The sequence below is a fragment of the Clarias gariepinus genome, chromosome 5, assembly GCF_024256425.1.
Source record: "Clarias gariepinus isolate MV-2021 ecotype Netherlands chromosome 5, CGAR_prim_01v2, whole genome shotgun sequence".
NCBI lineage: Eukaryota > Metazoa > Chordata > Actinopteri > Siluriformes > Clariidae > Clarias > Clarias gariepinus.
The window spans coordinates 528,289-549,499 of record NC_071104.1 but is presented as its reverse complement, the minus strand read 5'-3'; the positions used below and the strand labels follow the sequence as shown (position 1 = coordinate 549,499).

At 42.2% G+C, this 21,211-nt stretch overlaps 1 protein-coding gene across 2 annotated transcripts; it reads right to left on the bottom strand.

Moving 5' to 3' along the window:
* Window positions 1–1,209: 1,209 nt before the first annotated feature.
* egfl6 (EGF-like-domain, multiple 6) lies at window positions 1,210–20,877 on the bottom strand. Of its 2 annotated transcripts, XM_053496216.1 has the most exons (13): window positions 20,672–20,877; window positions 16,172–16,278; window positions 15,472–15,564; window positions 10,345–10,464; window positions 10,041–10,160; window positions 9,046–9,180; window positions 8,789–8,911; window positions 7,720–7,785; window positions 6,288–6,533; window positions 3,203–3,268; window positions 2,440–2,535; window positions 1,626–1,888; window positions 1,210–1,502 (listed from the first exon to the last, which is right to left on the bottom strand). In XM_053496216.1, exons 1-13 carry the CDS (start codon window positions 20,740–20,742, stop codon window positions 1,395–1,397), a joined length of 1,614 nt encoding a protein of 537 aa, XP_053352191.1. In that variant the 5' UTR covers window positions 20,743–20,877; the 3' UTR covers window positions 1,210–1,394. The 2 variants fall into 2 exon arrangements, with proteins under 2 accessions (XP_053352191.1, XP_053352192.1); XM_053496217.1 differs by lacking the exon at window positions 7,720–7,785.
* Between the last annotated feature and the right edge of the window lie 334 nt (window positions 20,878–21,211).

Below are 21,211 nucleotides of genomic sequence, written 5' to 3'. Positions count from 1 at the left end.
CAGAGGAATGGAGGAGAAGTGTATTGGTGCCAATTTTTAAGAACAAGGGAGATGTGCAAAGCTGTGGCAATTATAGAGGTATAAAGCTAATGAGCCAGACAATGAAGCTGTGGGAAAGAGTAGTGGAAGCTAGGTTAAGGGCAGAGGTGAGCATTTGTGAGCAGCAATATGGTTTTATGCCTAGAAAGAGTACATCAGATGCAGTATTTGCTTTGAGGATGCTGGCGGAGAAGTACAGAGAAGGTAACAGGGAGTTGCATTGTGTCTTTTTAGATTGTGTCTCTGCATCAAGGATCGGCTCTAAGCCCCTTTTTGTTTGCTCTGGTGATGGACAGGATGACAGATGAGGTAAGACAGGAGTCCCCATGGACTATGATGTTTGCAGATGACATTGTGCTCTGTAGCGAGAGCAGGGAACAGGTGGAGGAAAATTTGGAGAGGTGGAGGTATGCTCTGGAAAGCAGAGGAATGAAGGTTAGCCGCAGCAAGACGGAATACATGTGTGTAAATGAGAGGGACCCAGGAGGATCGGTGAGGCTACAGGGAGCAGAGGTAAAGAAGGTGCAGGATTTTAAGTACTTGGGGTCAACGGTCCAGAGCAACGGAGAGTGTGGAAAGGAGGTGAAGAGGCGGGTACAGGCAGGTTGGAATGGGTGGAGAAAAGTGTCAGGTGTGTTGTGCGATAAAAGAGTATCAGCGAGAATGAAAGGAAAGGTGTACAGGACAGTGGTGAGACCAGCGATGCTCTACGGCTTAGAGACAGTGGCGCTGAAGAAAAGACAGGAGGCAGAGTTGGAGGTAGCAGAGCTGAAGATGTTGAGGTTCTCTTTGGGAGTGACAAGGATGGATAGGATTAAGAATGAGTTTATCAGAGGGACAACCCACGTTAGATGTTTTGGAGATAAAGTCAGAGAGGCCAGATTGAGGTGGTTTGGACATGTTCAGAGGAGAGATTGTGAATATATCGGTAGAAGGATGCTGAGGTTGGAACTGCCAGGCAGGAGGTCTAGAGGAAGACCAAAGAGGAGATTTATGGATGCAGTGAGAGAGGACATGAAGTTAGTTGGTGTGAGAGAAGAGGATGCAGAGGATAGGGTAAGATGGAGGCAGATGATTCGCTGTGGCGACCCCTGAAAGGGAACAGCCGAAAGACAAAGAAGAAGAATTTATATATTTATTTATTTATTTTTTGAGAAAATGAAAGCACAACAGAAGTGGCACTGAACCTCTCACAGCTTTCTCACGTTGTTGATGCAGGAATCACATCTCCATCACCTTCGTCTTTATTATATATAAAAATATTTAGTTGCTAATATTTGTTACTTCCATCAGCCTTTTGTTTAAGAAGTAAAAATATTTAATCTTCAAGACTCTGTTTGCTGAAGAACGTTTCTCTAAAACAGCTGGTCTTCAGCCTCATGGCATCTCCCTGAGATCAGCAGCACGTTGTCCAGCCCGAGTTCTCCGCGTGCCAGTCTTCCCCGCGATCCCTCAAACACGATCTGGAAAAAAACATTTATAATAATTCACAAATCTCTAAAATAACTTCACCATCTGATGTTAGTTTTCTGATTGTATCTGATTGTTTCTGCGATGGCGTGAGAGAACCGAGCTGCTTTTCTCACCGCCTCAGGAGCTTTGTCGCTCCAGTCCACGTCTACGTTCTCCGTGTGCCAACCGTCGTCCAGGCCGTGTCTCTGCTCCCACAGGACGCTCTGGGCTTGTCCACCATCCGCTATCACGCGTAGCGCGCCCGACAGCGCCGCCCTGTGGCTGAACCTCAGACAGAAGGGGCCCTGACGAACGGCTTCGGCGAGGAGGAGCTTCAGCCTGGCCTGCGCCCTCCACTGACCCGCGCTCCCACTGAGCGCCATGTAGTACTGCAGCCCTGAAATACATCGGATACGAGCACGCGGTGCCGCCACGCGTTAGCGGGTTAGCCTCGCCATAGCAACAGGTTGATGAATTTACTAGACTCTTCTTCCACAAAACACAGAAATGCATAAAGTTTATGATCTACACACTAAAATGTGTTCCTATTATTATGGCTACTGTTAGTCGTTGAATCCATGGGCGGGGTCACGAGCTGCTCGACCCTGGGCCTCCTGAAACGCTCTCATCCTGTGGACATCATGATGCTTGTCCCCATTGGTCCCGCCCACTTCCACACAGCGAAAGAGACGTTACTTCTTACAAATACGTCCAGGACGTCCCAGAAATACCTCATGATGAGTCACACACTGCATCATGTGATGTAAAACTGGGTAACGGTACTAACACTGCCCTCCGTCGTGACTGACAGCATGGTAGTCACATGACTTAAAAAAATGTCTGCAAAACCAAACTTTAAAAAATTGTAAGTGTGGTGCCCCCGAGGGTGCGTTTACTTCCTGCATGTCTATAGATCACTGTATAAAAGCTCTAATAATAGAGTCTTACCGTCTTCGTGGTAGCGGACGCTCCAGTCCAGATCGTCGTCCTGATCTTGAACCCACTCACACTCCCCCGAGTCGAAGTTACAGTCTGTGAGGAATCCTGCTCCAAACACACACACACACACACACACACACACACACACTCAGAAATCTCTCAACGTTTTAAACACACACTTGTAAGGAGTTTACACGCCTAAGGCCACGCCCCCAACCTGACACTGTATGTTTTAGTTGCATGATGTGGTTTGTGTGTGTGTGTGTGTGTGTGTGTTATTTTAGACACAGTGCTAGAACTATGGTCTTACTTTATCTATTAGATACCTACATCAGACACCAAACATGTACTATACACTAAACACTGTGCATTTCAGCTACAAAGGGTGTTCGAGTGAAACAGGGACTGGTAATGACATTCCTTCTAAATGAAGACGTGAAAGTGATGGACATTTACAGAAGACTTCAGTCACGGTGCGGTGATGAGACTCTCAATCGCAGTGAAACATCTGAACGGTGTGAATGTGTTGTGTCTTGTGAACGTACAGAATGTTGCATGTAAGTTAAATTTAAATCAGGTTTAATAAGTTTCATGTAAGTCATTTGCTTCCGTCGATCCTCCTGAACCTTTAACCTTTAATAGAAATTAGATCTGGGCCTTTAAATATTAACTTCAAGAACCACCTCATCTGCACCAAAAGGACTTGAACGTCCCTTGCGTTAATTTATTTGGTTAATCCTGTAGTAACAGAGGAATGAAGGAGATCTCTTACGTTCCTGTAGAGGAGCTGCGTGGATCTCCTTAAACTCTGTTCCTCGGCTGTAGACCTCGTCAGGATCTGTGAGATTTCAGAACGATTTACATTGTCATCAACACACAACATACACTCACACACACACACACACACACAACATACACTCACACAACATAAACTCACAGAAAAAAAGAAAAACCGGCTATCCCATTAGCATCGCTAGGCCGGTGGATTTGGAGCTGGAGGCCGTAGAGAAGCAGATCAGAAAGATACGCTGGAATCATCACAGACCGACGCTCACCTCTCCCAGGTGAATTCTCAGCATGACACAAATTCCCCCGACTACCTCAACACCGCATGTTTCTCTGCCCAGGTCCAACACACCAAGGACGCGGCCCGTCGGGGTTTCCTTCACCCCAACGCTGGGATACCACAAAGCCTGGTTGCAACAGCAGCGGAAGACGCGCGCTAGGCCACGGGCGAGGACCTCTCCCCCTCCACCACCACCCATTTTTGAGATCTCAACTTGAATCCGTTTCACTCCTCTTCGCGAGATGGTACAAGACACGCTGCTCATGGTCTTGATGACGATGCCCAGATGCCTGCAGCTCTGAGGGAGAACATTGGAGCTGTGGTCCTTCATGCTGGGACAAACGACACCAGGCTGAGGCAGATGGAGATCCTAAAGAAGGACTTCAGGAGCCTGGTTGAGAAGGTCCGCAGCACATCAACCACAACAAGAATCATCGTCTCTGGACCGCTTCCCACATTTTGGTGAGGAATCAAGAGGTTCAGTAGATTATTTGCCTTTAATGAATAGTTACAATCTTGGTGTGAACAACAGAGATTACCCTTTGTTGATAAATGGAATGGTTTCTGGGAGCATCCGAGGCTCTACCACACTGATGGCCTGCACCCTAGCAGAGCTGGAGCAGCGGTCCTCTCAGACAACATCTCCAGGACACACGAACCATCTGACTGGCGGTAAGTCATACCGTAGATTCTTTAGATATCAGCCACATTACAACTCACCATACTGATAGACGCACACACATAGCTTGTCCTATAGAAACTGTGTCTGTTCCCCGAATAGTGAGAAAAAAGAATAAATTTGTTAAATCTGCCCAAAACAATCTGATAACCATAAAACCAGAAGGTCAAATAACGCCAAAATCTACCTCTAAAGTTTGGACTTCTCAACATTAGATCCCTTGCGCCTAAAGCACTTATTGTTAATGAAACAATCTCAGATTATTGTCTCAACGCACTCTGCCTTACAGAGACCTGGCTTAAACCAAATTAATACATTGGTCTGAATGAGTCGACTCCGTCAGGATATTAGTGATGGGAAGTTTGAATCATTTTAGTGACTTGGTTATTTGAATCTCATTCATCAAAATGAACAAATCTTTTTTGAGTCATTTAGTTCATTTTATTCTTTTAATAGGAAATAAAATAAAATGTTGAAATTTCAATAAAAAGACCCCCAATACGTCTACATACACAGATTTTGGCTATAGTTCCAGTAATGAAAATATTACAATGCAGCTAAGGACATATTATAATAAACAGAATGAGCAGCTCACCATCATATCTTCTAGTCTGAGTTGTTTGTTCTTTTGAATCTATTGCACTCTACTGTATAGTGTCTATGGGATTAACATGAAAAAAGAACGAACAACTTGGGACTTGAAGATTCACTGAGAACCGTTCAATTCTGTTTCCTATGTACTGCACTGCATAACGTCTATGGGAGTCACGTGACTACCTGTCTGATTGGTACCATTTTGTAGATCTAAATGAAAGAACTGTCTGGTGTAATGCCAGTGAAATATGGGGTCACACAAGGGTCAGTTTTAGGACCTCTGCTGTTCTCAATATACATGATTCCCTTGGGTGACATCATTAGAAGACATTAGATTAGTTTCCATTGTTATGCTGATGAATACCCAGTTATACATCTTAACTAAACCAGACAAAATACCTAAGTTGTATAGACTAACTGAGTTTGTCCAGGATATTGAGTCTGGTTCCTCTCAAGGTTTCTTCCTATTACCATCTCAGGGAGTTTTTCCTTGCCACTGTCGCCGTCACCCTTGGCTTGCTCATCAGAGACATTTCAATCATCATTCATTCATCTCATTATTATCTAGACACATTTTTCTCACACAAACACACTTCCATACATTTTCTTTTTAAATTTCCTTTTAATTTTTGTGAAGCTGCTTGATGTCCATTGTTAAAATTCAATTCAATTCAATTCAATTTTATTTGTATAGGGCTTTTAACGATTTACATCATCACAAAGCAGCTTTACACAATCAAAAGAACTAAGTTTGTATGAAATGTGAATGTGTATGAATCAAAATGATATGATTGTCCCTGATTGTCCCTGATGAGCAAGCCTAGAACGACGGCGACAGTGGCAAGGAAAAACTCCCTGAGATGGTAATAGGAAGAAACCTTGAGAGGAACCAGACTCAACAGGGAACCCATCCTCATCTGGGTGATAACAGATAGCAGGGATTGATGTGCATAATAATATGCGAGACTGGAAGTTCAATATAAGAGGAGAAAAGTGCTGTAAAATAGAATTAATTGAAAATAATTTTGTCTCAGTGAGGACCATGGGGACGTGTCAGAGGCTCCACAAACACCAGCTGTTCAGGAGCAGGATAATAAAAGGCTAGCGTTCACACTCCTCCTCCGCTCCTCCTTAAACACCCCCCTCTTTCCTCTCTGGGGTTCTTGTTCCATTAGGCAGTGGAATTTCCCCTCCTTAAGGGTGATGGACGGCTCGGGCTTGTCTCTTCTTGCTGTGACAAACTAATCTCACCTCACACTACACAAACTGGTGTGGGACTGTTACAATATGCCACAGGAGATATAATCAGTTCTGTGCTAGCATAAACATTGTGTCTCTGCTAACTTAGCCACTCGGACAGCATCGCTTTTGTCGCTTTTATTTAGTTTGATCATTTAAAATAAAACGATCCCTAAACTCTTACACCAACGTGGGTTTTATGAGGCTCTCAGATGTGTGTGTGTGTGTGTGTGTGTGTGTGTGAGGGCACATTTCCTTGTTCTATGTTAATATACTCACAGAACACATCTCCCCTGGTGTTCAGTCTCTCACTGTCCACTCCGTTACCTTCGTCCTCCTCCTCTTCCTCCTTTTCCTCTCTCGTCATTAGCGGCGTCACTTCCTGTCCTGTCCCGATGTAAACGTCTCCATCGTAATCGAATGGTTGTAGGTGCAGTCTGGAGGATTCGGTGGCTCCAGGCTCCGGGATAGCGTTATCAAATTTCCCGCCAAGGATGCGCGGCTTTGATGGGAATTCTGGGATCGCTGTGAAAACAAACCACGCGGTGGTGAGAGGTGAAGGGTTTGTGATGTCATCAATTGTGGTCGGTAGAAGTGCGCAAACCCAGAGTCCACACGCTACATACCACTAAACACACCATGCAAATGTGTATATCATCGGCACTTTTACAACATTTTTAATTATCAATACACTTTCACACAACGTTACACTTCATCAGTGCGCTGCAGCAGTCCCGCGCAGAAACACAACTGCTCTCCGCTTATAGCCATGCGTACGCTCCTCCGTCTGCTGCTCAGGGGGTCTGCGGTTAATATATGAAGATCCAGAGCTACAAATCTGTGAGTGAAGCACCTCGGCTCTGTACACTAACAAAAATACAGATGTCACCTAATAACACCTAACACCTGTCTCCGCCCACAATGTAGCGGGATGTGAAATGAGACACACACACGGTATCGTAGCAAGTCGAACGGACCTGACAGAGGAAACAATACACTGAGATGAAAGCTGAACTCCACACAGATTTGTTCTGAAGACCTACAGCTGCAGCGTTTTCATGCTAACACAGCACCACACAGGAAGTGACGCGCATGCTAAACAGCAAGCAGCTAATCTCGTAGCAGGCACAAGGCAGGCAGTGCTCGCATTTAAACATTTCATTTTTAAAACTCTCTCATCAGCTTCCCCTGGGTGTTAAATACACCATCACTTCCCAGGCCGGATTTGAAGTCGTATCAGCATGCTAACTCACTAGCAAGGAAAAGTCGAACCGCTCTATCAGCTAACGGAAATTTCAGGTTTTAAAATATGGAGTATTTTACACCTCCAGAGCATGCGTTTCAGTGAGTCTCAGTGCGTTGTTTTTGTTCTTATCTCTGATAACTCTATTACTTTACTTTTTCTAGGTAGCTAACATACTGTACTAGCATGCTTAGAAGGTGTTAAATTTGTATATAAACTGTAAAAGCAGCTAGTTTGTGAAGTAAAATACTTCATATTTCAAAACCTGAACTTTCCGTTAGCTGATAGAGCGGTGCTACTTTCCCTTGCTAGCAAGTTAGCATGCTGATACGACTATAAGTCTGGCCAGGGAAGTGATGAACGTGTAATTAAATTATCTGTAACCACAGCTCAGGATTAACGTGTTTATATGGTTACGTTTGAGTAAATTAACCGCGACCCAGGCGTCCTCAGACACAAACGTCTCACCGTTGAGAAACCGGTCTGCGCTGCCTCTCTCAGCGTCCCATGAGCTGCTGGAGTAAAAGGGCTTTGCTATGGGAAACATACAAACACGGCGTGTTTTACAGATCCTGCTGCTGTTCCTTAGTCGCTGTCTGTGTCTGACTTTTCTGATGTAACGCGTTTACATCAGAAAAGTAATCTGTATGTAGGGTCATATGATTAATTTGTGTTAAAAATAATAACACAATAAAATTCCTAGATTAATCATGTGTTAATATTGACGGCCCTAGGCTTGATCAGGATTATCCTGGAACAGCCAACCCAAAACCTGGTAGCTGTTCTGGTAGCTCCGCCCCTTTTGCTACCTAAATCGTCTCTAAATGCAATACAACCAGTAGGACATCCACACTACAGTCCCTAAAAGTACACTGACGTCAAACCCGGGACTTTTGATTGTACAGACAAACAGAACTCAGTCCTGAGAGTTAAAACTCCCTTTATGTCTCTATATAATCCCCTGATACACTAATGCACTTATCCCAGTGTCTCACTAGTGCTTGGACACCATCAAAATAGAATAGTGTTGGTGAGTCAGTGTGTGTACAGTTCACACAGACAGATGTGTCTCCTCCACAAGTCTTTGACAAATTATCTGTCTTTTTTCAGTGATCAGGTGTTCCACTTCCTGAATGTTCACTGGAACGGCTGCAGCAAGGCTCCGAGCCACCTCGGCCAGGATCGACATTCACAGACGTACGGCCTTCTTTAAAACAAGTCTTCTGTAAATGTCAATCAGTTTTACACCTTCAGTTTCAGTCCTGGTTTGACTTGAACACCCCACATTTTTGTCAGTTTTAAAATAAACAAAACTTGTTCATTTTTACTAAAAAGGTTTTTTCCCAGAAAATAATCCAGAAATAAAGTTGAAGATTCATAGAACTACATGCCAGTTGTGTAATGTTTTGGAAACTGTAATAAACCCAGAACACATCCTCTTGGACATCACGGTGTTGAAATAGAGGAAAGCTTTTAAGTAAGTTAAGCTATTTAACAGGAAGCTTCAAACAGAATGTAAGATCATCCTAATGCTCACCTGAACACTCGAACCCCGTGCCACGGAAGCCCTGCTTGCATTTGCACTTGTACGATCCCTCAGTGTTTATACACTCTGCATAACGGCTACATTTGTGAGTGTTGGCGAGGCACTCATTCATATCTGAAAGTTAAACATGATATATAAATTAATCTTATTTATATTTAAACACGGGGTAAAAATATTATGATAATATTTGGTTAAATAACAATAAGTAGCCCATCCTTAACCACGCCTGACAGGGTTGCTGGTTTTACCTATGCAGTCGTATTTTCCATTGATGTACTTTAGATCGTAACCCACTTGGCACTTGCAGTAGTAGCTCCCGAAGGTGTTGGCGCACTCGCGGTTGTAGGGACACTGGTGCTTTCCTGTTACACATTCATCAATATCTGGAAGAAAGAAACATTTCAGCAGTTGAGAACAATGCGTACTGACCTCGGAGACGAGAAAGAGTGAAACAAACCCATACACCCAGGGTACACATAGACCGGGTGGGTACACATAGACAGGGTGGGTACACATAGACCGGGTGGGTACACATAGACAGGGTGGGTACACATAGACGGGGTGGGTACACATAGACGGGGTGGGTACACATAGACAGGGTGGGTACACATAGACGGGGTGGGTACACATAGACATGGTGGGTACACATAGACGGGGTGGGTACACATAGCCGGGGTGGGTACACATAGACGGGGTGGGTACACATAGACGGGGTGGGTACACATAGACGGGGTGGGTACACATAGCCAGGGTGGGTACACATAGACAGGGTGGGTACACATAGACAGGGTGGGTACACATAGACGGGGTGGGTACACATAGCCGGGGTGGGTACACATAGACGGGGTGGGTACACATAGCCAGGGTGGGTACACATAGACGGGGTGGGTACACATAGACGGGGTGGGTACACATAGACGGGGTGGGTACACATAGACGGGGTGCCAACCTGTCACTCGCACTCACACACCACAGACAGTTTTGGAATGTGAGTCAGTCAACAGTGCGTGTTTCGGATGAAACCGGAGTACCTGGAGGAAATCCAAACTCCACAGACACACGGGAAACAAGGAGAGATTTGAACCCCAACCCTGGAGGTGTGAGGCGACAGTGCTAACTGCTAAGCCACCACTACCGTGTAGTCCTTTATTTTGTAGCTTAATGCTACACACGATATATGAGTCAGCGCAACAAGATTTGTTGACATTTTGATTATTAGTTTATTTATAAAATTCACACTCACCAACGCATGTCTTTCCATCTGAGCTGAGCTGTAAACCAGTTGAGGGACAGAGGCAGCGGATTTCCCCCTGGACCTCCTCACAGCCGTACTGACAGTGAGCCATGACGCACGTCCTCGAGTCTGTCCCACAACACAGCAAATCAAACGGTGCACTTTTAACATTTTATCTAAAAGAGTGATGAGTGAGTCGACTGGTGAGTCTGCACAGTGCTGGTGTCTTTTCTTTGATGTGAGAGTTAAGTACAGTATAGTAAATCTATAGTAAAGTAAGTGTGACATATACAGTTCTCTTTTGCGCACTTACTTGCACAGGACCCATCAGGCATTAGCATGTAGCCGTTGAGGCAGTAGCACATGTAGCTCCCGAAGGTGTTCATGCAGCGATGCTCGCAGGGCCGAGGCTTCAACCCACATTCGTTTAAATCTGAGGAGGGAAACAGCTAAAAGTCGCTTATTTACAAATTAAATTGATTTTACACTGACTAGCTACTTTACTAGGCATTTAGTTATAAACAACAGCTATGCTTTTTAAAAAGGCCACGCCCATCTGAGATAGCTAGCATGTAAAATAATCTAGCTAACTTTTCTTATTGGAAATTTTACAAATACAAATTTTTATGTTGCAAAACCAACTGATGTGTTGTAAAAATACTATTCAAATATGACTGATAATTAAGTTAACAGTTTGTTGACGCTGTAAATGTTTTAGGTTTATCTTTGCTAAAATGACTGCAAATTAAACATTTCATCTAGCTAAATCATTACTGGATATAGCAATTAAAGCAAAAGAGGTCAAAATAAGGTGAAAACCTTTCGATCCAATACACGAGACAAACAAGGGCAATAATTGTTAGCGTAGCTAAATAATGAATCCCTCACTATTTTCAGCCTCAGTACAGAAAAAAATCTTTCTTGCTTTCAAAATAATTACCATAGTTAAAAGCAGTGTTGGGTGGTAGAGTACTAGAATACTTTTTTTGATGTATCGTTAGGTCCGCAAAATGAAATACCAAAAGCAATACGTAAACCAAAGCAATTTTTCCCATAGGAAATAATAGAAATTTAAATAATTAATTCCACAGCAAAATATAAAGTAAATATAAAACAAATTAACCTGCACTTTACCTTTAAAAAAAAGTAAAAATAAATCCAGACAGATAAGTGTTTCCGTTTATGCGTGGAGGCCCTGTGTGTGTGTGTGTTTCTCTCTCTTGCGCTGCAGTGTGTGTGTTATGTGTGCGCGCATGCGTAATTTTACACCGTGCCGGTTCACACTCTCTCTCTCTCTTTAGTGTCTTTGTGTGTGTGTGTGTGTGTGTGTATGAAGCAGAGAGGGGGTGCTTTACACACACACAAACACACACACAGTAAAGGCGAGAGAGAGAGAGAGCGAAAGAAAGCGTTTGTGTCAACCGGCACGGGGTGTCAAATTATGCGCGTGCACACACATAAGCTGACACAGGCTGAAACAGGCTGAGAAAATGTATTTTTAACCACTAATGAGATTTATTTTTTTGCTTTACCCACGCGCACACACGTGTAATAAGAAACTGTACACGCACGCTGTACACACGCGCTTTCAAACACAAAATAAAATATATGTTTTAGACACACACACGTGGTCACAGTGTTATAGCAAACAGTACACGTGTGCATGAATGTTGATTTCACCGGTGAGAGACGAGCACTAAGACCCAGCAGGGGGGGCGATTACCCAGAATTCCGCAGCACAAGAGGGAGAAAAACTGTTGGCTCAGTTGTGATCACGTGACGCTCAGCATCAAAACAAGAAGCGCATGCGTCATAAATGATACTTGGTGCTCATAAACCAAGACTTGCTCGTTTTTCAAGTCAAAATTGATTAAAAATCCTTGCTTGTCTTGCGGAACACTCGCAAACTGCGTTACTTGCAATCCGAGGTTTCATTGTAGTTATATTTTTAAAAATGTAATCCGCTATTCAGACAATTTATGTAATCTGTTAGCCAGACAGCAGTCATTCCCAATCCGTTAGTGTGTGTGTGTGTGTGTGTGTGTGTGTGTGTGTGTGTGTGTGTGTGTGTGTGTGTGAAACTGGTCCTACAAGCCCCGCCCCCGATAACCTGCTCCCCTTTGTTATTCTTGCTGTTATACACCTATCTCACCTATGCGGTGAGGAGCATTATGAGGCACTGTGAGCCACCGCGAGTGACCGCCCAACCTTCCGTGAAGTTCTGCAAGTTCAAGGAGCTTCGCGAGGACGGACGTACGGAAAGATGGAAACCTAATCACAGGCCAAAACTTGCGGTGAATCATTATGAACCATACTTATGGCCACCGCGCGAAACTGCATAGGTGAGATGGGGGTATTAGTAGGTGAGATGGGGGTATTAGTAGGTGGGATAGGGGTATTAGTAGGTGAGATAGGGGTATTAGTAGGTGAGATGGGGGTATTAGTAGGTGGGATAGGGGTATTAGTAGGTGAGATAGGGGTATTAGTAGGTAAGATGGGGGTATTAGTAGGTGAGATGGGGGTATTAGTAGGTGAGATAGGGGTATTAGTAGGTGAGATAGGGGTACTAGTAGGTGAGATAGGGGTATTAGTAGGTGAGATGGGGGTATTAGTAGGTGAGATGGGGGTATTAGTAGGTGAGATGGGGTATTAGTAGGTGAGATAGGGGTATCAGTAGGTGAGATGGGGGTATCAGTAGGTGAGAGAGGGGTATCAGTAGGTGAGATGGGGGTATCAGTAGGTGAGATGGGGGTATCAGTAGGTGAGATAGGGGTATCAGTAGGTGAGATGGGGGTATTAGTAGGTGAGATGGGGGTATTAGTAGGTGAGATATGGTATTAGTAGGTGAGATGGGGGTATTAGTAGGTGAGATGGGGTATTAGTAGGTGAGATAGGGGTATTAGTAGGTGAGATGGGGGTATTAGTAGGTGAGATTGGGGTATCAGTAGGTGAGATGAGGGTATTAGTAGGTGAGATGGGGGTATTAGTAGGTGAGATAGGGGTATTAGTAGGTGAGATGGGGGTATTAGTAGGTGAGATGGGGGTATTAGTAGGTGAGATGGGGGTATTAGTAGGTGAGATGGGGGTATTAGTAGGTGAGATGGGGGTATTAGTAGGTGAGATAGGGGTATCAGTAGGTGAGATGGGGGTATCAGTAGGTGAGATGGGGGTATCAGTAGGTGAGATGGGGGTATCAGTAGGTGAGATAGGGGTATCAGTAGGTGAGATAGGGGTATCAGTAGGTGAGATGGGGGTATTAGTAGGTGAGATGGGGGTATTAGTAGGTGAGATGGGGTATTAGTAGGTGAGAGAGGGGTATCAGTGGGTGAGATAGGGGTATCAGTAGGTGAGAGAGAGGTATCAGTAGGTGAGATGGGGGTATCAGTAGGTGAGATAGGGGTATCAGTAGGTGAGAGGGGTATCAGTAGGTGAGATGGGGGTATCAGTAGGTGAGATAGGGGTATCAGTACGTGAGATAGGGGTACTAGTAGGTGAGATGGGGTATTAGTGGGTGAGATGGGGGTATTAGTGGGTGAGATGGGGGTATTAGTGGGTGAAATAGGGGTATTAGTGGGTGAGATGGGGGTATTAGTGGGTGAGATGGGGGTATTAGTGGGTGAGATGGGGGTATTAGTAGGTGAGATGGGGGTATTAGTATGTGAGATGGGGTATTAGTGGGTGAGATAGGGGTATTAGTGGGTGAGATGGGGTATTAGTAGGTGAGATAGGGGTATTAGTAGGTGAGATAGGGGTATTAGTAGGTGAGATGGGTTATTAGTAGGTGAGATAGGGGTATTAGTAGGTGAGATGGGGGTTTTAGTAGGTGAGATGGGGGTATCAGTAGGTGAGGTGGGGGTTTTAGTAGGTGAGATGGGGGTTTTAGTAGGTGAGATGGGGGTATCAGTGCGTGAGATGGGGGTATCAGTGCGTGAGATGGGGGTATTAGTGGGTGAGATGGGGGTATTAGTAGGTGAGATGGGGTATTAGTAGGTGAGATAGGGGTATTAGTGGGTGAGATGGGGTATTAGTAGGTGAGATGGGGTATTAGTAGGTGAGATGGGGTATTAGTAGGTGAGATAGGGGTATTAGTAGGTGAGATGGGTTATTAGTAGGTGAGATGGGGTATCAGTGGGTGAGATAGGGGTATCAGTAGGTGAGATAGGGGTATCAGTAGGTGAGATGGGGGTATCAGTAGGTGAGATGGGGGTATCAGTAGGTGAGATGGGGGTATCAGTAGGTGAGATAGGGGTATCAGTAGGTGAGATAGGGGTATCAGTAGGTGAGATAGGGTATTAGTAGGTGAGATGGGGGTATTAGTAGGTGAGATGGGGGTTTTAGTAGGTGAGATGGGGGTTTTAGTAGGTAAGATAGGGGTATTAGTAGGTGAGATGGGAGTTTTAGTAGGTGAGATGGGGGTATCAGTAGGTGAGATGGTGGTATCAGTAGGTGAGATAGGGGTACTAGTAGGTGAGATGGGGTATTAGTGGGTGAGATGGGGGTATTAGTGGGTGAGATGGGGGTATTAGTGGGTGAGATGGGGGTATTAGTGAGTGAGATGGGGGTATTAGTAGGTGAGATGGGGGTATTAGTAGGTGAGATGGGGGTATTAGTAGGTGAGATAGGGGTATTAGTGGGTGAGATGGGGGTATTAGTGGGTGAGATGGGGGTATTAGTAGGTGAGATGGGGGTATTAGTGGGTGAGATGGGGGTATTAGTGGGTGAGATAGGGGTATTAGTGGGTGAGATTGGGGTATTAGTAGGTGAGATAGGGGTATTAGTAGGTGAGATGGGGTATTAGTAGGTGAGATAGGGGTATTAGTAGGTGAGATGGGGTATTAGTGGGTGAGATAGGGGTATTAGTAGGTGAGAGAGGGGTATTAGTAGGTGAGATGGGGGTATTAGTAGGTGAGATGGGGTATCAGTAGGTGAGATAGGGGTATCAGTAGGTGAGATGGGGGTATCAGTAGGTGAGATGGGGGTATTAGTAGGTGATATGGGGGTATTAGTAGGTGAGATGGGGGTATTAGTAGGTGAGATAGGGGTATTAGTAGTTACCAGATTATGGGCCAAACTTTACTGAGTGATGATGGTAGAATAATAATAAAGGTCTCAACTAAAACAACATGCATGAGGAATCACAAAGCAGTTTTCATTTTCTGAATAGAAAAGTACTCGAACTAGTTACTTTCCCCAGAAAGTAACACTGTAATGTAACTGATTACTGTTTAAAGACAGTAATTATGTAATGTAATTAGTTACTTTAAAAAGTAACGTCCACCAACACTGATTAAAAGCGCTATAGCAGCTAACACTAGCACTAGCGATTCATTCAGAAACAGCTCACTATCCAAAGCTAAAACTTGTAAAAAGAGTAATCAGTAATAATCTGTTTTACAGTCAGATCACTAAAACAATAACAACAAAAACTTTTCCTACAAACCTTGACTACATGTCTTGCCCGTGTATCCCGGAAAACACTTGCACTTGTTCGGGCCGACACACTCTCCGTGCCTACACCCGAACTCACACTGGGCTGAAAAAGAGGTTTGAGTATTAGCCAAGTTAATGTTCTGAATGATTCAGAAAATGTTAAATGAAACACTAACTGTGTAGCTTTATTAGTTATTTGTAGTTAGTGGTAACATTAAACTCTGGTAACATAACGTTAGCTAAAGAGAGATTTAGCTACAATGCTGCTACCTGTAACTGTGTAAATATGCTAATTTCTTTTGAAACGTAACTCATATGCTAACAGCTAATAAAACCCTGGGGCTTAAGTTCTTGTATTTAGTGCCTTTTCTAAACTGAAAGCAAAACAACATTAAAATGTAAAGTACATCCTGCATGTGTACATCCTACACATTTAAACATGGTGACAGTTTGACTTGTGTGTGTGTGTGTGACACAGCATTTGCTATTTTTTTGTTGAAAATTATAATAAATATTTAAATATTCTATTATTGGGGCCCAAGCACTACCCAGGACAATGTCATATACTTTTAAAAATCTATCATTTAGATATATTATAGTTTATATGTTACAAACTACATCATAATTTATGTATTATATATTAAATTATAAATAGTTCATAGTTTATGTATTAAACTGTAAGTGATATAGGTTTATACAGTATGTTGTACCTTCACACTGGCCTTTTGTATTTTTCTTCCACCCGTAGCAGCACTCCAGCCGGTTACCATAGCGACACACTCCTTGTAGATTTCCGACAGTTACTTGTCTGCTTTGCCTTTATTATGAACACACACACACATGCGTTACACACTTTGACAAGCACACAGAGTATAAGCTCTTCACTCCCGCTGGGTCTGTGATGATATTTAACATAAACTCCTCCTCTGTGTACGTACACTGTAAAAACATCATGTTGGGTTGGACGGTGATCATATTTACAATGTACTGCATTTAAAAATAAATACAAACATTTTATCAATTAAATATTATATACATTCATTTGTTAATCTATTATTAATTATTAAATGCTAATTTATATTTTTAAGTAGCAAACTCCTCCAGTTTTTGTATAATATGAATTATAAACTAAGCTTGTCTTGGCCTAATTGAGTTTAAACAAAGTGTGAAACAAAGAGAGTGAAACACACACACACACACACACACACACACACACACACACATTAGAATAACTACTGACCTCCAGCAAACTCTAACCATATACCCACTGTGTATTATGAATGGATTATAATTACAAGTTTCCAAGTCGTAATAACGTGAGCTCTAACACGTGATTAAAGTATTGATTGGTTAGGGTCGGGGTGGAGGGGGAAGTATTCATCATTAAGGCCCCCTTTCCCAGCCAGGATCTCTGCTGACGTTACTGGAGAGGGGACAGCCCACACCAGCTGCAATCTCCTTAGTGTCCCGTCTGCGAGAGCTGCGCTGAGAAGAACGCAGGAGCTGCTGCCCATGCAGGTCCACGCTGCCACTCTACCCACCGCCAGCACTTGCCAGCCGAGTGCCCACATGCCAGCTGGGCACTGTCTCTGGACCAGTATTATCCTTTCCTTTCCATATTTATTTTATAAAACTACCCTTTTCCCTCACCTCATGGCTGTGTGTGTGTGATGCGCCCAGAGTCAAAGATCTTACACAGCAATAAATCATAGAAATCAGCTGATGATTACGGTATGTGTCAGCTTACAGTTTAGCTGGTTTACATTTAGCCACACCCTGAAAAGTCCTAAACAGGCAAGGAGACCTGAAAGTGACAAAATAATGGCTGAACGGTAAAAGAGCACTTCCTTCTACCACAAACACATCAGCTAACTTAGACACATGTTAACTTAGACAGATGTTACTTTTCCACCTTTCATAGGGTTACTGTTACTGTTACTTTTGTCCTAAAGCGGGATCTTATTTTCCTCCATTTATGGATAAAATTTGTATCCCTTTGTGTTTTTTTATTATTTAGTCATCAACATGACACAATTTAGTTAAACAAAATCAGTCTTTGATTAAAATGATTCAAATTTGAAGTGTTTTGTGGAAAGTTTACGCAAGCTCAGGATTGAACATAAAATACAGATGTTTTATTCAAGCTAGCTAGATTTGCAAAAATACTATGTGTCGTGCAAGTTCTATTTATTCCTATTGTAATAATCTCGCTGTGTAAACACAAAGGTATAGAAAGCCTATAATTTTATTTATAGATATCCCAGATAGCACAGGTACGTCGCGGAGACGTCTGCTGAAAAGCGTAACATCTGGTAAACATTGCGTTTGGTTTTTATAGTCGTATTTTGATCGTCTGTAGATCTCCTGTTTGAGCTGTTAAATAATACATCGTCTTTACATCTATACGACGTCTATATGACGTATCTTCATCATCCGAAATTTGCTGGTATGTGGACACCAAAGGAAAATCAACCAGAAGGTGGCGGTAGTGCAACACTTACGGATGCAAGCCGGCGTTAAACTCCAAAGAAGAAGAAGATGAACAGCGTGTTGAGAAGACAAACGTTTGGCGGGCGTGTGGAAAAGATAAGCAGAAATTAACTCCCGTCTTTCTAAATAGAAACGAAATACTGAACATAAATGTCACCTGCTGTTTAGCGATGTTTAGCCACGTTATTTTGGTTTAAGATATTTCTTGTATTTTTAATCACACTTAAAATACCGAGGGTTATATGCGCGTGCTTAATCTGCGGTTCTGGTTTCGGTCTGTTCTCATGAGTTGTGAAGCGAGAGGAACAAAGTATAAATATTGTTCATTTGCTAAATTAAGTATCATGAATTTTAATTGAATCTATCTCTGTATTTTTTCACAGGAGTTTGTGAGTGAAAGTGTCCTGTCTGCATCTGACTTCAGGAGTTTCCTGACCAACCGTCTCTAACCGTCATATTTAAGTCATAACGTACAGTTATAAAGTACAAAACGCTTCTGTTAGTGTTTAATTGTTTTTCTATCATTAATACTTATTTGTGGTGTTTTATGATTTTTACATCTTTTCAAATTGAGACCTCATTTGTAAGTTGCTGTTGGTGTAAAATAAAAATCTCCATTTTATCCCGTTTGTCTTCTGCTTCCTTCCTTCACAGAATTCTGTTGATCATGGTTAATTATAATTAACCCAGGGTATTTATTTAAAATAATGGAAGGGGGTGTTTTAATAAAACAACGTCTATCCGACATGAATCAGACATTTGGGCAGATGTACATCTGATTAATAACGTCTAAAGAGCGGATCAGGGTCGATTTAATTAATTTACGTCTTAAATACGTAGGCTAAGCGTCGTTCTAACATCGGCACGGACGTCTCGGCGACATCTGCAAGATGAGCAAACGCCCTCTGCCAGATGAAAAAGATGACGTCGCATAGACGTCTCACGACGTGTGTGTGCTATCTGGGGTATCTTATTTGCCATAATTATGTTTATTAATATCTTCTTGGGATTTTGAAAATTGAACAATTCAATCCGATTCCTCTGGTAACATAAAAAAAAAAAGTCGGTAAGACGGTGACAGGAGTTAACACGGGGACGCCGGTGTGTTATAAACAGACCTGGTATGCAACCTTGATTTTGGCTGTGACAGACCGCAAGGAATCTCAGGGCAAAAATAGCGTAAAGAGGAGAATGTGAGACACTAACAGGTGGCTACGCTACATTTAGGTATTCCCAGAATAACGTGAAGCTCAGAGTTAATATACAAGCTAAGTGTGTCAACAAAGCAACATTAGCATCTCAAGAGAAAATACTATTCATTACTTCAGTAGGATTATTTAACATCTCATCACAGATTAGCTCTTAGCATTATCATTAGCATCATCTGTTTCTCCTGAGGTAAACAAAAGACTTAAACTTAGCGGCAGTAAGTGTAATGTAATTTTAAAGGTGCTATATATATATATTGCTTCTTTGCTAATATGATGTGTTGTTAGCGATTAGCTATTGATCGGTGTTTCTTCTTGCTAAATTCAAAGCAAAAGTAGCGCTAATAAGTTAGGATAAATAAAAGTAAACTTTTATTTGTTTTGTTTTGCCTTATTGTTAATTATTCTTGCTTTCTAACAGAAAACTTAAGGCCATAAAATGGAATAAATGAAAACAGAGTGTCTTAAAAATGTGTTCAGGAGTTTAAATTTAATGTATAAATCTATAACAGATATTTTATGATATTTATCACCAAAGGCTGGTTTGTTCAAGAGGAAAAAAGCAGTGTTTAATTTATAGAGTGATAGAAATATTACTGTGTAAGTTTAACAATAAAGTAATCGTTAGAAGTTAGCATTTAAGCAGAAAATCATTTTGAGGATAAATAAATCTCTAAGTAAAAAAGTGTGTATGTTCTATTGTTTATATGTTTCTACATTATATTTGTATGTTAACTTTAGTATTAATCATACTTACTGAGGTCGTCTAAGATATAAAACATGGAGAATAAGGTCAAACAAGTTCAATAAATACCTTTTATAGTGGATTTCATCTTATTATTATTTTTGTAGCTGTTAGATTTAATGCTTCCTGAGGATAAATAAATGTTAAAACCACAACATTACAGAAATGGAAGCTTTGTGTGGCTTTATTATTGATTACTTTCTATACGAGAGCTTATAAAACCTTTAATTATTTCAACTAAGAAATAAAATAGAGAGAGAGAGAGAGAGAGAGAGAGAGAGACAACTAAAGTCACTAAATACATTTTATAGTGGAACGTGTGATTAAACGGAAAAAAAACTGTATTTGGTGTTAGCATAAGCAGCAGCTTTTTGCCCTGAGGTAAACCTAAGACATGTTTAAAAACGTTTTTACTAAAAGTTCACCTTATAAAATACATGATTAAACACCTGTACATATTATGGGACTGTAAATGATTAAATCGCAGATCATAATCAGATGGAATGATATTTAAATGATAAAATTCCTAAAATGATTTTATTGACAGTAATAGATCAGACATTAAGGTTAATCAGTGTGTTAAGTTAAATGACTCGTGTCCTGTCACTACAATAAGAATTAAAGCCAAATTGTAAGAAGAGATTCTGGTAGATTTGTGTTCACACACAGACCCGTGAGAGCCGGTCTGCCCGGTGCGTCTGGGTCGGGTTTAAACCCTGAACCTCTATAGAGGAAGATTCTCCTGTTAGATTCTGATGAAGACTCACCTGTGTGACGCGTATGAAGGACAAACGTACAGCAGGAACGTCAGAGAGCCGATCCACGTGCAGGACTTCATGACTGAGATACAGAATCTCTCCCTCTCCCTCTCCGTCTCCGTCTCTGTCTCTTTCTGTTCTTTGTGGAATACAGAGTCTTAGACAAACGTCTCCAGACTTGTACTGGGACTCTCTCTCTCTCTCTCTCTCTCTCTCTCTGAGAACAGATCCCTAGACTCAAATTCCAGAGTGCATCTGTTTTTAGGAAGTGGGAGGAGGTTTTAAATAAGTGTTAATGTCTCTCTCTCTCTCTCTCTCTCTTTACCTTAAATTCCATCTAGGAAGTGGTGATAGATGGAAGTCCTTCCAGCCTGAGGGGTTTTCCTTTCGTTCCCAAACAAAAATATAGACACCAGAACTCTGAGATGTTACTGTAAATTTTATGGGGTTTCATTTGGAAAACAGCACTTTGTCTTAATTACTAACATAAAACACTGATGGTGAAAAGTTGGAGGTTTGTCAGTAACATGCTGTGTATTTCTGACTGTT